Source organism: Anolis sagrei, chromosome Y (genome assembly GCF_037176765.1).
Source record: "Anolis sagrei isolate rAnoSag1 chromosome Y, rAnoSag1.mat, whole genome shotgun sequence".
NCBI lineage: Eukaryota > Metazoa > Chordata > Lepidosauria > Squamata > Dactyloidae > Anolis > Anolis sagrei.
In genome coordinates this window covers 79893554-79909296 of record NC_090035.1, presented here as the reverse complement: position 1 = coordinate 79909296, position 15743 = coordinate 79893554, and the positions used below count along the sequence as shown (strand labels likewise).

At 39.9% G+C, this 15743-nt stretch overlaps 1 protein-coding gene and 1 non-coding gene across 2 annotated transcripts; one reads left to right on the top strand and one right to left on the bottom strand.

Annotated features, from left to right (window-relative positions):
* Positions 1-225: 225 nt before the first annotated feature.
* On the bottom strand, positions 226-919 carry LOC132780531 (syncollin). Its single transcript, XM_067462091.1, has one exon. The coding sequence runs from the start codon at positions 904-906 to the stop codon at positions 508-510; it is 399 nt and encodes a 132-aa protein (XP_067318192.1). The 5' UTR covers positions 907-919; the 3' UTR covers positions 226-507.
* A 6110-nt stretch (positions 920-7029) lies between these two features.
* Positions 7030-7170, top strand: LOC137095739 (U4 spliceosomal RNA). The gene has a single exon (XR_010908896.1). It is a non-coding gene; the product is annotated as a U4 spliceosomal RNA (small nuclear RNA).
* The last annotated feature ends 8573 nt before the right edge of the window (positions 7171-15743 follow it).

Genomic DNA, 15743 nt, shown 5'->3' with positions numbered 1-15743 from the left:
TAAGTTGCAATGCGTCAGACTTCAAAGCAAAAGAGATTCTAGGAAGGAGCTTTCTGCAGAAGACAAGATGTTGAGATGTTGGAGGATCTGGGTGCAAATCATAGCCTGAGGTATGATGGATGCAAGCAAAGTTTCTTCTTGGTGGCTTCAAGCTGAAAGCAATCTATATCTTGCAATGAGCCTGACTGTGAAGAAGAAGAAGAGGGCATTTGGAGGAGGCGCTTTCTGGACAAGCTGAGAAAAGGATTCAACGTTTGAGACATTGCAAGGTCTGGATGCAAATCATGGTTGTTCCAAGCAAGGTATCTTCTTGGTTGCTTCAAGCTGAAAACCATAGGTACCAATCCAGCAATGGGCCAGACGTCAAGAGCATTTGGAGAAGGAGCTTTCTGGACAAGAGGAGAGAAGATTGCAATGTTGCTGGGTCTGGGTTGGGGTCATGGTGTCCTACCTGATCCAAGCACGGTCTCTTCTCGATCAGACTCGGCACCATTCCGGCCCCCCATTTTAGCTGCAGGTGCAGTAATAGGCGGAGATGGCGTTGTTCCAGTCTCCAAAGATGCCCCGTCGGTATTCCTGGAGCCGCGGGAAGGCTCCGGTCTTGAACTTGCGTGTCTTGCCACCTTTGGCCTTGGAGGACCAGACGTTGAGCTCGCAGCGCTGGGCCACCACTAAGGAGGAGACCTTGTTGTTGAAGGCGGAGGGCATGTATGGCTGGTCCTCACCAGGCTGGACCTCCATGACGCTGCCGGCGCAGCACTGGTCGTAGTAGGGGCTGTTCTCAGTGTAGAGGAGGGCGCAGGCTTTGGTGCCGTCTTCCCGCTTCAGGTCAGCCGGAGCCGGGCATTGAGCCCAGCCCAGGGCAAAGAGGATGGGCAAGAGGAAGAGCGTGGCCGAGACCTTCATCTTGATATCTATCACCCAATGGAAATAGTTGGGCTCCAGTGGGTGGGAGGTGTCTTTATATAGAGCTCTTGGCAAGGCCTTCAACGGCCAAGGTTGGCCAATGGAACACGGGGCCAATGCCAAGGTTTGGGCGAAGATAAGGGTGTGAAAGATGCCAGTTGCAGGAGGGCACGGAGTCTGCTCGATCAATAATTGGATCCATAAGATGTTGTTTCTTCCCCATTTTTATGTCAAGGATGGAGAACATGCAGTAGGTGGGCTGTTTGCAGCACCAAGGCCATTGCCATTTCACACACACACAGGTAGGTAGGTAGGTAGGTAGGAATATATATATATATATATATATATATATATATATATATATATATGGGCCCCCGGTGGCGCAGTGGGTTAAAGCACTGAGCTGCTGAGCTTGTTGATTGAAAGGTCGCAGGTTCAATTCCAGGGAGCGGCGTGAGCTTCCGCTGTCAGCCCTAGCTTCTGCCAGCCTAGCAGTTCGAAAACATGCAAATGTGAGTAGATCAATAGGTACTGCTCCGGCGGGAAGGTAAGGGCACTCCATGCAGTCATGCCGGCCACATGACCTTGGAGGTGTCTACGGACAACGCTGGCTCTTTGGCTTAGAAATGGAGATGAGCACCACACCCCAGAGTCAGACACATGACTGGACTTAAGGTCAGGGGACAACCTTTACCTTTACCTATATATATATATATATATATATATATATATATATATATCTGTGTGTGTGTATATCCACACACATATACATACACACATTACACACACACATATATATACAAACACATACACAAATACATACACATATGTACATATAGACATATACACATATATTATACAGACACATATGTATACACATACATATATATTATACATACATATATATTATATACAGACATAGTACACACATATACATGTACACACATGTACACACATATGTGTATACTTATATATGTATATCCTCACACATATACATGCACACACACATACACACATGACACATATATGCATATATATTATATACATGCATAGTACATACACACATATGTACACACAGACATACATATATATATATACACACATATAAATAGATTGATACACATATTGATTAAAAAGATTATAAGTATTAAAAAAGATATTATTATTATTATTATTATTATTATTATTATTACTACTACTACTACTACTACTATACGAAAGTTCAAGAAAGAGCAGAAAAAGGAAAAGAAAGGCCTCCTTATCTTCACATATTTTGAAACTGGTACTTTATGGTTTTAATTCATCCTTTTCAGAGAGCTCTAAATTGAATTCTATTTTAAGATAATAGGTTAGACAGAGGATTAAGCAAAAGGGAAACTGAGGCAGAGGTTTGCAAGGGAGGACCTCTGTGACCCACTGCCTCAGTTTTGTAATTTTGCTCCAAAAGGGGACTTAAATGGGACAGGATGGCATTTCCTTAGGTTGGAAGTAATGTGTTCCTCCCAACCTTTACTTATTTATTAGCTGTACCCGCCACGCGCTGGTGTGGCCAACCTTCCTTCTCTCTCTCTCTCTCTCTCTTTTCTTCCCTTTTTCTTTCCCTTCTTCTTTCTTCCTTCTCTATCTTTTCTTACTTCCATTACTCTTTAGTTCCATCATTCCTTGTCTCTTTCCTTTCTTCCTTCCCTCCGTCTTTATCTTTTTCGTTCCTTCTCTCCTTCCTTGTCTCTTTCACTTTTTTATTTGCTCCTTTCCTTCCTTCCTCCTCTTCCTTCCTTCCTTCCTTCCTTCCTTCCTTCCTTCCTTCCTTCCTTCCTTCCCTCCCTCCCTCCCTCCCTCCTACCTTTCTTTTCTCCTTCCCTTCTTCCTTGTCTCATTCCTTTCTTTTCTCCTTCCTTCCTTCTTTGTCCCCTTCCTTCCTTGTCTCTTTCCTTCTTTCCTTGACTCCTTCCTTCCTTCTCTCCTTCCTTCCTCCCTTCCTTTTTTCTCTCCCTTCCTTCCTTCCTTGTCTCCTTCCTTTCTTTTCTCCTTCCTTCCTTGTCTTCTTCCTTCCTTGTCTCCTTCCTTCTTTCCTTGACTCCTTCCTTCTCTCCTCCCTCCTTCCCTCTCTTCCTTTTTTCTCTCCCTTCCTTCCTTCCTTGTCTCCTTCCTTTCTTTTCTCCTTCCTTGTCTCCTTCCTTTCTTCTCTCCTTCCCTCCTTCCATGTCTCCTTCCTTCCTTGTCTCTTTCCTTCTTTCCTTGTCTCCTTCCTTCCTCTCTCTCCCTCTCCCTTCTTTCTCTCCTTCCCTTCCTTCCTTCCTCCCTCCGTCCCTCCCTCCCTCCTTCTTTTTCCTTCCTTCTCTCCATCCTTCCCTCCTTCACTTTTTTTTATTTCCTTCTCTCCTGCCTTCCTTCTCTACCTGTCTTTCCTTCCTTCCCTCCCTCTTTCTCTCTTTCGTTCTCTCCTTCCTTCCTTCCTTCTTTCTGTGTATGTTTTGTGTATGCATATATGTGTGTGTATATATGTGTGTTTCTGTACATATATGGTTTTGTGCATGTGTTGTAATGTATTTTTGTGTGTTTTGGCTTCTTAAGTCCCTTCTGCTGCGTTTTTCAGTGTTTTTATGAGTGATGGTCACTCATTGGCCTGATCAGTGTCTTGTGTCCAAATTTGGTGTCAATTTACACAGTGTTAATCCCACAAACGAACACTACATTTTTATTTAAATAGATTATTTATTTATATTTGCAACCTTTCTGTCCCGTCTTTCTCACCCTGGAGGGGGCTCAAGGCGGCTTTCCATACAGGCAACAATTCGATGCCTTAAAACACAATGTATACTTAAAATAAATATTACAATATAATTAAAAAGTACATTAAAAGCAATTAAAACATTTAAAAACATTACATTCAGAGTTAAACACGTAATCCACGAGCGTACTTTGAACTGTTCCAATGGTCATTGCACATTTATCTCCCCAACTGCTCCAATATTTATATATATCTCTATATACATACATATATCTAATCTTGGAACATTTGGCCTTTCGCTCCATTAAGTCGTATTGTTTACTCCATCTGCCTCTTCCCAGGCATCCAGGTGTAACCTTCCTTCCATGGAAAAGTAAAGCGGGCGCGTCTACACTGCAGAATTAATGCAGTTTGGCACACTTGAACTGCTATACCTCCATGTTAGGGGATCCTGGGATTTCTAGTTTTGCAAAGTCTCCTCTTGCACAAACTACAACTCTTGGGAGTCCATAGCATGGAGCCATGGTATATCCAAGTGGTACTAAACTGCATCAATTCTGCAGTGTAGAGGCACCAGACAGCATCTCTTCTTTTCTCCTGGGAGCTACAGTTCAACAAGATCTCAATGCATGGGATTTGTAGTTTTGCAAAGTCTCCTCTTGCACATAAAGTGCAAAAAATCTACAAGTTATGGGATCCCATAACATGGAACCATGGCATATCCAAGTGGTGCCAAACTGTATTAATTACGCAGTGTAGAGGCACCAGACAGCATCTCTTCTTTTCTCCTGGGAGCTACAGTTCAACAAGATCTCAATGCATGGGATTTGTAGTTTTGCAAAGTCTCCTCTTGCACAAAAAGTGCAAAACACTACAACTTTTGGGATGCCGTAACATGGAACCATGGGATATCCAAGTGGTGCTAAACTGCATTAATTCTGCAGTGTAGATGCCCCTGAAAGCATCTTCTCTTTTCTCCTGGAAGCCGTAGTTCAACAAGATCTCAATGCATGGGATTTGTAGTTTTGCAAAGTCTCCTCTTGCACAAAAAAGTACAAAAAACTACAACTTTTGGGATGACATAATATGGAACCATGGGATATCCAAGTTGTACTAAACTGCATTAATTCTGCAATGTAGATGCGCCTGACAGCATCACCTCTTTTCTCCTGGGAGCTGTAGTTCAACAAGATCTCAATGCATGGGATTTGTAGTTTTGCAAAGTCTCCTCTTGCACAAAAAATGCAAAACCCTGCAACTTTTTGGATCCCATAGTATGGAACAATGCCACATCCAAGTGGTGCTAAACTGCATTAATTATGCAGTGTAGATGCACCTGACAGCATCTCCTCTTTTCTCCTGGGAGTTGTAGTTCAACAAGATCTCAATGCAATTGTATAGTATTTGATGTTTTGTTGAAATAAGGAAAGGGTGCATTTGCACCTCAGAATTAATGCGGTGTGGCACCACTTGAAGTGCTATAGCTCCAGGCTAGGGGATCCTGGGATTTGTAGTTTTGCAAAGTCTCTTCTTGCACAATAAATGGAAAAAAAAAACTACAACTTTTGGGATTCCATAACATGGAACCATGGCATATCCAAGTAATACTTGGATAACAAGTACATTAATTCTGCACCTGACAGCATTTCCTCTTTTCTCCTGGGAGCTGTAGTTCAACAAGATCTCAATGCAATCTTATAGTATTCGATGGCTTGTTGCAATAAGGAGAGGATGCATCTGCACTACAGAATTAATGCAGTTTGGCATCACTTGAAGTGCTATAGCTCCAGGCTAGGGGATCCTGGGATTTGTAGTTTTGCAAAGTCTCTTCTTGCACAAAAAGTGCAAAAACCTACAACTTTTGGGATTCCATAACATGGAACCATGGCATATCCAAGTGGTACTAAACTGCATTAATTATGCAGTGTAGATGCACCTGACAGCATCTTCTCTTTTCTTCTGGGAGCTGTAGTTCAACAAGATCTCAATGCATGGGATTTGTAGTTTTGCAAAGTCTCCTTTTGCACAAAATGTGCAAAAAACTACAACATTTGGGATTTGGCACCAGTTGAAGTGCTATAGCTCCAGGCTAGGGGATCCTGGGATTTGTAGTTTTGCAGTCTTCTCTTGCACAAAAAGTGCACACACCCCCCCAAATCAACAACACCAAAAACAACCCTACAACTTTTGGGATCCCATAACAGCATCTCCTCTTTTCTCCTGGGAGTTGTAGTTCAACAAGATCTCAATGCATGGGATTTGTAGTTTTGCAAAGTCTCCTCTTGCACAAAAAGTGCAAAAACCTACAACTTTTGGGATTCCATAACATGGAACCATGGCATATCCAAGTAATACCAAACTGCATTAATTCTGCACCTGACAGCATTTCCTCTTTTCTCCTGGGAGTTGTAGTTCAACAAGTTCTCAATGCCATAGTACAGTATTGGATGGCCTGTTGCAATAAGGAGAGGGTGCATCTGCTCTGCAGAATTAATCCAGTTCTAAACTGCCATTGGCTTCCTTGCTATGGGAGATCCAGAGAGATATAATAATAATAATAATACATTATTATTATTATTATTATTATTAATAATAATAACAACAACTTTATTTGTACCCTGCTACCATCTCCCTAAGGGACTCGGTGCCGTTTACATGAGGCTGAAACTATCTTTCGGCTTTGGACTACAACTCCCATTATCCTGCAAGAGGGATTCTGCAAAGCATTGCTCCAAAACAGTATTCCCCTAGCTGGAACACCCGCGCATGCGCAGAAAGAGCGGCTCAAGGCTGTAGTCAGGGCAGTATTCCCCTAGCTGGAACACCCGCGCATGCGCCGAAAGAGCGGCTAAAGGCTGTAAGTGCAGTATTCCCCTAGCTGGAACATTCGCGCATGCGCCGAAAGAGCGGCTAACGGCTGTAAGTGCAGTATTCCCCTAGCTGGAACAGTCGCGCATGCGCCGAAAGAGCGGCTAAAGGCTGTAAGTGCAGTATTCCCCTAGCTGGAACAACCGCGCATGCGCAGAAAGAACGGCCAAAGCTGTACTGCGGCGAATCCCCGCCCCCTTGCTTGTGATTGGCTCTTCTCTTTCTTCATTCTCCGCCCCTTTTTCCCCTTTCTGCGTCATTCAATAAACCTTCCCAGTTCTGACTCTTCTCTAAATTTGCATGCGTCACCCAGAATCCTTTGCGGTGCGGCGGTCGCTGCGAAATGGAGAGAAAAAAAGGACAGATATTTCGAAAATGGTATTTTTAAGCCATAGATACTGATTATGTGGTTTAATGAATAATCACAAATGCTGTCCGCTTTCCAAATGGGTAAATAAATTTGGTCGCTGTGATGTGGAGGAGACCCCGTCGCCAAGGGCCGGGCCCTGCGCGAGGGAGTGGGTAGCTTTGCGCAGTGGCAGTATCGTAGCCAATGAGGTTAATCCGAGGCGCGATTATTGCTAATTGAAAACTTTTCCCAATACCCCGCCATGACGACTTGAAATATAGTCGGCAATGGCAATTTTTGACAGTCTCTACGGAGACTGAATACTCTCAGTCGCAAAAATAGAAGAACTACAATACTATCTCTATGGAGCAGCACTCTCTCCTGACATTTCGCCTACTTTTTATGGCAGGTATTTTCAGAGGTTGTGAAGCCTGTTGGGAAATGGGGTTTGTGTACCTGTGGATTGATTGATGTCTTAGGGTTTGAGGAAGGAACTGCCTTGATAATACTATAGCTATGGAGCAGCACTCTCTCCTGACGTTTCGCCTACTTATGGCAGGTATTTTCAAAGGTTGTGCAGTCTGTTGGGAACTAGGAAAATTGGGATTGTGTATCTGTGAATTGATGTCTAGGGTTTGAGGAAGGAACTGCCCTGGTCAGCACTAATGGAGCAGCACTCTCTCCTGACGTTGTGCCTACTTATGGCAGGTATTTTCAGAGGTTGTGAAGTCTGTTGTGAAATGGGGTTTGTGTATCTGTGGATTGATTGATGTCTTAGGGTTTGAGGAAGGAACTGCCTTGATAATACTATAGCTATGGAGCAGCACTCTCTCCTGACTTTTCACCTACTTATGGCATGTTGTAAAGCCTGTTGGGAACTAGGAAACTTTCTGTGGATTGATTGATGTCTAGGGTTTGAGGAAGGAACTGCCTTGATAATACTATCGCTATGGAGCAGCACTCTCTCCTGATGTTTCGCCTACTTATGGCAGGTATTATCAGAGGTTGTGAAGCCTGTTGGAAAATGGGGTTTATGTATCTGTGGATTGATTGATGTCTAGGGTTTGAGGAAGGAACTGCCTTGATAATACGATAGCTATGGAGCAGCACTCTCTCCTGACGTTTCGCCTACTTATGGCAGGTATTTTCAGAGGTTGTGAAGCCTGTTGGAAAATGTGGTTTGTGTATCTGTGGATTGATTGATGTCTACGGTTTGAGAACTGCCTTGGTTAGCACTGAATGGCCTTGCAGCTTCAAAGGCTGGCTGCTTCCTGCCGGGGGGGGGGGAGGAATATGTTGCTGGGAAGCGGTATATAAATTATTATTATTTAATTTTTATTATTTTATTATTGTTATTATATTATTATTTTATTGTTATATTATTGTTATATTATTATTATTATTATTATTATTATTATTATTAGTGTTAGCTGGGAAAATGCCCTTGCAGCTTCAAAGCCTGGCTGCTTCCTGCCTGGGAGGGAGGAATCTGTTGTTGGGCAGTGGTATATAAATATATTATTATTTTATTATTGTTATATTATTATTATTATTATTATTATTATTAGTGTTCCCCCAGCTAACACTTCCCAACAACATATTCCTTCCCCCAGGCGGGAAGCAGCCAGGCTTTGAAGCTGCAAGGCCATTCCCCAGCTAACACTTCTCAACAACATATTCCCCCCTCCCAGGCAGGAAGCAGCCAGGCTTTGAAGCTGCAAGGGCATTTTCCCAGCTAACACTAATAATAATAATAATAATAATAATAATAATAATAATAATAATATAACAATAATAAAATAATAATTAAATAATAATAATAATTAAATAATAATTAAATAATAATAATTTATATACTGCTTCCCAGCAACATATTCTTCCCCTCCCCCCGGCAGGAAGCAGCCAGCCTTTGAAGCTGCAAGGCCATTCAGTGCTAACCAAGGTAGTTCTCAAACCGTAGACATCAACCAATCCACAGATACATAAACCCCATTTTCCAACAAACTTCACAACCTCTGAAAATACCTGCCACAAGTAGGCGAAACGTCGGGGGATAGTGCTGCTCCATAGCAATAGTATAACCTCTTCTGTTTTTGCCAGGAAGCAGACAGGCTTTGAAGCTGCAAGGGATATAGGAGATCCACACATATATAGACACATACATACACATACACACTGCACACATATACACCCCTCTCAACCTCATCTCCTGCCTTTGGCTGTGAAGGGAGGCCATTTCTCATTCCGCTTCATATTTCCCCATAATCATCTCCGGAGAAGCCTGAGTTGTTCCAAGACCGCAAAGTAGTTTCCTGGCTCCTGCGCATCAGGTGGAGCCGCAAATCATCTTGAGCGAGAAAGGAAAGGAAAAGAGGAGAAAGAGAAGCCAATGCTCCATATTTGCTCTCTTGCAGAAATGTAAACATCTGGAGAGAACCTCAAAGCAAACTTGGGCTGGCTGGCCATCTGTCGGGAGTGCTTTGATTGTGTTTTCCCTGTATCTTACAACTCCAATATGCCGATGATAACGTAATCTGTGCCGTTTCAGAGGATAGGTAGCAACAACATCTGTAATAGAATTCCAATATGCTGATGATAACGTAATCTGTGCCGATTCAGAGGATAGGTCGCAACATCTGTTATAGAATTCTAATGTGCCGATGATAACGTAATCAGTGCCCATTCAGAGGATAGGCCACAACATCTTTTATATAACTCCAATATGCTGATGATAACATAATCAGTGCCCATTCAGAGGATAGGTCGCAACATCTGTTATAGAATTCTAATGTGCCGATGATAACGTAATCAGTGCCCATTCAGAGGATAGGCCACAACATCTTTTATATAACTCCAATATGCTGATGATAACATAATCAGTGCCCATTCAGAGGATAGGTCGCAACAACATCTGTTATAGAATTCCAATATGCCAATGATAACGTAGTTTATGCCCATTCAGAGGATATCTATATAAATAAAAATGTAATGTTCGTTTGTGGGATTAATATAACTCAAAAACCACTGGATGAATTGACACCAAATTTGGAAATAATGCACCTACCAGGCCAACGACTGACCATCACTCATAAAAACACTGAAAAACACAGCAGAAGGGACTTAAAAAGCAAAAAAATAAAAAGTACGGTACATTACAACACATGCACAAAACCACACACACACACACACACATATATATACACACATATATTGCAACACATATGCAAAACCATACATATATATGCAAACACACATATATACACATATACACAAATATGCATAAACACACAAAACAGATATACACTAACTGGGCCACAGCAACGCGTGGCAGGGGACAGCTAATATATGTGTGTGTGTGTGTGTATACACTCACACACACTCACACATACATACACTAGCCGTCCCCTGCCACGTGTTGCTGTGGCCCAGTCTGTGAATATATAATATATAATAACCACCAACAGACAAAAGTTGGTTAGTTGCATATTTCCCCCCAGGCAGGAAGCAGCCAAGCTTTGAAGCTGCAAGACCATTCCCCCAGCTAACACCTCCCAACAACAGATTCCCCCCCAGGCAGGAAGCAGCCAAGCTTTGAAGCTGCAAGGCCATTCCCCCAGCTAACACCTCCCAACAACAGATTCTGCCCCCCAAGCAGGAAGCAGCCAGACTTTGAAGCTGCAAGGCCACTCCCTCAGCTAACACCTCCCAACAACAGATTCCCCCCCAGGCAGGAAGCAGCCAAGCTTTGAAGCTGCAAGGCCATTCCCCCAGCTAACACTTCCCAACAGACAAAAGGTTCTTCCTCCCACCCTGGACATCATTGCCTAGTTTCCAACAGACCACACAACCAATATTGTTATTGCATCATGTTGTTATTACTCCCATTGTTCAAAGCTGTCTCCGCACTGCAGAATTAATGCAGTTTGGCATCACTTTGATTGCAACAGCTCAATGCTATGGTACCCTGGGACGCTTAGTATTATCCTGGCCCTGATTTAGTTGTTTTGTCAACCCAAGAGCCATTGCAGCCATAAGAAATGTGAAAAACCACAGAAAACTATAACTCCCAAGAGCTATTGCAGCCATGAGAAGCGCATGCAAGAAGATGGACTCCAATTGTCTGCAACGCAAGACCTTTCTTTGTTCGTTTGAGCATTGATTGCACAAAAAGAAAGCCTCGTTTTCTCGCTCTTTCCAGTCCAGAGGCTTTTTGGAACGGCTTGAAACAGCCGTAACATCCATTAGAGGAAACAAAAGCCATTAAGGAGAAGCAAAAGCGGAACGGCTGTGCGGCATAAAAGCCCAAACAAGGCCTTTAAAAGCCTCCGAAAAATGGTCTTAACAATTATTTTCTGTTGCTTGAAGTTGGAATGCCTTTGCATTCTCCTGAACTAGTAGGGAAAAAATCCTTTGCATTCCTACTTACTCAGCGGCCTTTAAAATGTCCCGGTTTCTTTCTCTCCCTCCTCCTTTGTCCTCAGCTTCCTTCAATTGCTGCAAAATGAGTTCAAAAGCAAGCCTCGTCTCTGTGCCTTTTAATTGTTTGCATTCCCACTCTCTCAACGGCCTTTAAAATGTCCCGGTTTCTTTGTCGTCCTCCTCCTTTGTCCTCAGCTTCCTTCAATTGCTGCAAAATGAGTTCAAAAGCAAGCCTCATCTCTGTGCCTTTTAATCGTTCTATGGCTTCATCTCATTCTGATGGAAAGAATATCGTTTGGCTCCTCTTTTAACTGCCCACAGCTCCATGCTATGGAGATCCTGGGAGATATAGTTTTGCATTCCCATTTACTCAACGGCCTTTAAAATGTCCTGGTTTCTCTGTCGTCGTCCTCCTTTGTCCTCAGTTTCCTTCAATTGCTGCAAAATGACTTCAAAAACAAGCTGCATCTCTGTGCCTTTTAATCGTTCTATGGCTTGGCATCTCTTTTAACTGCCCACAGCTCCATGTTATGGAAATCCTGGGAGATGTAGTTTTGCATTCCCACTTACTCAACGGCCTTTAAAATGTCCCGGTTTCTTTCTCTCCCTCCTCCTTTGTTCTCAGCTTCCTTCAATTGCTGCAAAATGAGTTCAAAAGCAAGCCTCATCTCTGTGCCTTTTCATCGTTTGCATTCCCACTTACTCAACAGCCTTTAAAATGTCCCGGTTTCTTTTTCTTCCTCCTCCTTTGTCCTCAGCTTCCTTCAATTGCTGCAAAATGAGTTCAAAAGCAAGCCTAATCTCCGTGCCTTTTAATTGTTTGCATTCCCACTGACTCAACAGCCTTTAAAATGTCCCGGTTTCTTTCTCTCCCTCCTCCTTTGTCCTCAGCTTCCTTCAATTGCTGCAAAATGAGTTCAAAAGCAAGCCTCATCTCTGTGCCTTTTAATTGTTCTATGGCTTGGCCCCTCTTTTAACTGCCCATAGCTCCATGCTATGGAAATCCTGGGAGATGTAGTTTTACTAAGGGTGCATCTTCCACTGTAGAATGAATGCAGTTTGGCGCCACTTCCGACTGCTCAAGGCTAAGTGGTATGGGAATCCTGCAAATTGTAGTTAGCACTCTTTGGCAGAGAAGGCGAAAAACCACATAAAACTATAACTCCCAGGGTTTTCCATAGCAGTTAAAGAGCAATCGAACTGCATCCATTCCACAGTGTAGACTCACCCTGAGTTGCACCTTGTCTCGCAAGGCAGGTAAGAAATAATAATAGTAATCCAGTTATTGACACAGTTATAGATCTTATTATTGATACCATTATAGACACTTATTGATTCCATTATTGATAGATATCATTTAATACCATTTGTCATACTATTTTTGAAACCATTAATGATACAATTTTAGATCTCATTATTGATACAATTACATTGGTAATGTTATTGATACCATTAGATACCATTAATCCATTATTGATAGCATTATTGATACCCTTGTAACTGACGACTAATCAATACTTTTATTGATATAATTAATCATACAATTATTGGAACCATTATAGATACGTTTATTGATACCACTATTGATACCATTATATTGGTAATGTTATTGATACCATTATTGATGCCATCAGATACCATTAAACATTATTGATAGCATTATAAATATTTCCTGATAGATATTTATTACTGATATTATTAATCATACAATTATTGGAACCATTATAGATACGTTTATTGATACTATTGTTGATACTATAATATTGGTAATGTTATTGATACCATTATTGATGCTGCCAGATATCATTAAACATTATTGAAACCATTATTGATACAATTGTAAATACTTCCTGATCAATACTATTATTGATATCATATAATACCATTAGTGAAACTATTATAGATACATGTGTAGATATCATTTATCATACCATTAGTGATCTCATTATTTGTCTCATTATCGATACCATTCTATTGGCAATGTTATTGATACCATTATTGATGCCATTAGATACCATTCATCATTGTTGAAACCACTGTAAATACTAACTGATAGATACTATTACTGATATATTAATCATACCATTATTGAAACTATTATAGATACCTTAATTGATACCATTTGCCATACCATCATAGATAGCATTATTATAGATCTCACTATTGATACCATTATAGATGCTTATTGATAGTATTATGGGTAGGTGCCATTATTGATAGTACTATAGATCTCATTATTGATAGCATTATTAATTGATACCATTATTGAAACCATTATTGATCTCATTATAGATTCTTATTGATAGCATTATTGATATACTATAGCATTATTAATAGATACCATTACAGAAACCATTACTGATCTCATTATAGATTCTTATTGATAGTATTATTGATATACTATAGCATTATTAATAGATACCATTATAGAAACCATTATTGATCTCATTATAGATCTCATTAGTGATACCATTATAGATACATATTGATAGCATTATGGATAGGTATCATTATTGACGCTACTATAGATTTAATTATTGATAGCATTATTAATAGATGCCATAATTGAAACAATTATTGATCTCATTATAGATCTCATTATTGATTCCATTATAGATATTTATTGATAGTATTATCGATACCATTGTTCATACCACTTTTAAACCATTATAGATATTTGACATTATTGATGCCATTACTGATACCCTTATTGATAGCAGTAATATTGATAAGTAATAATTTAGGGAGTTATAGCTTATGATGTCCACATGGGCAGAGTCACACCCTCTCAGCCTCAGAGGATGGCAACATATATTGACAAGAAAACACTCTGATTACATCGCTGTGAATCGGACATGACTTGGAGGCACGCGACAACAACAACGAAGTCTACGCAACAGTCTTAGTAGCAAAGCCATTGATTAACCCTCTTCTCAGCTGTCTAAACAGTCCCCCCCCCCCCAAGATCCCCGCTCGGCACCCAAAAGCGGCTGAGAATGATTCCAGTTTAATGTCAGTATTAATCACCCAGGAGCTAACGACGCCTTGATGGGATTAATAATTTTCCCCCTCCGACATGTAATTCAATTAAACACCTTCACTTGCTTCTTCTTCTTCTTCTTTTTGTGTTTTTCATTTACATGAATTAGAATCATTCTGCCATCTGTTGCCAAAACACCGAGGAAGGAGCAAAGCCAAGAAAAGAAGGCCGGAGAAAAAATATTATGATTATGATTCCCATTATTATTGATAACCATGCTAGATCAATACCATTGTAGATACCATGATATCGATATCGCTACTGATGCCATTAATTAGACCATGAATCGTGTCATTTTATTGATAATATTATTGCTATTATTATGGATCATAACATTACTGAAACTATTGTAGAAACCATTGTAGTTACTTATTGATATCATTATTGATAGATACTGTTATTGATACCATTGTACGTATTGATACTATTATTGTCATACATACCATTACTGAAACTATTCTAGATATCATTATTGATGAATAACAATACTGATACCATGAATCATATCATTGATCATGCCATTACAGAAACCATTATATTGGCAATTCTATCAGTTCCGTTATTGATATCATCGATTATACTATTACTAAAACAATTATTCAAACTATTATAGATACAATTATATATATATATGTACTGATACCATTATTGATACATTATAGATAACATTATCAATATCATTATAGATATGCATTGATACCATTATTGGTAGATACCATTATTGATTTGGTTATTGATACCATTAATCTTACTATTAATCATACAGTTATTGAAACCATTATTGATACCATTAATCCTACCATTAATGATATCATTGATCATACTATTACTAAAACCATTATTCAAACCATTATAGATACAATTATATATATATGTGTATTGATACCATTATTGACACCATTATAGATAACATTATCAATACCATGATAGATATGCATTGATACCATTATTGGTAGATACCATTATTGATTTGGTTATTGATACCATTAATCTTACTATTAATTATACAGTTATTGAAACCATTATTGATACCATTAATCCTACCATTAATGATATCATTGATCATACTGTTATTGAAACCATTATTTAAACCATTATAGATACAATTATATATATGTATTGATACCATTATTGATACCACGAATACCATTACTGAAACCATTATTGATAACTTTATCAATACCGTTATAGATATGCATTGATACCATTATAGGTAGATACCATTATTGATTTGATTACTGATACCATTAATCTTACTATTGATCATACTATTATAGCTACCATTATTGAGACAGTTATTGAAACCATTATTGATACCATTAATCCTACCATTACTGATATCATTGATCATACTGTTATTGAAACCATTATTCAAACAATTATAGATACGATTATATATATATGTATTGACACCATTATTGATAACATTA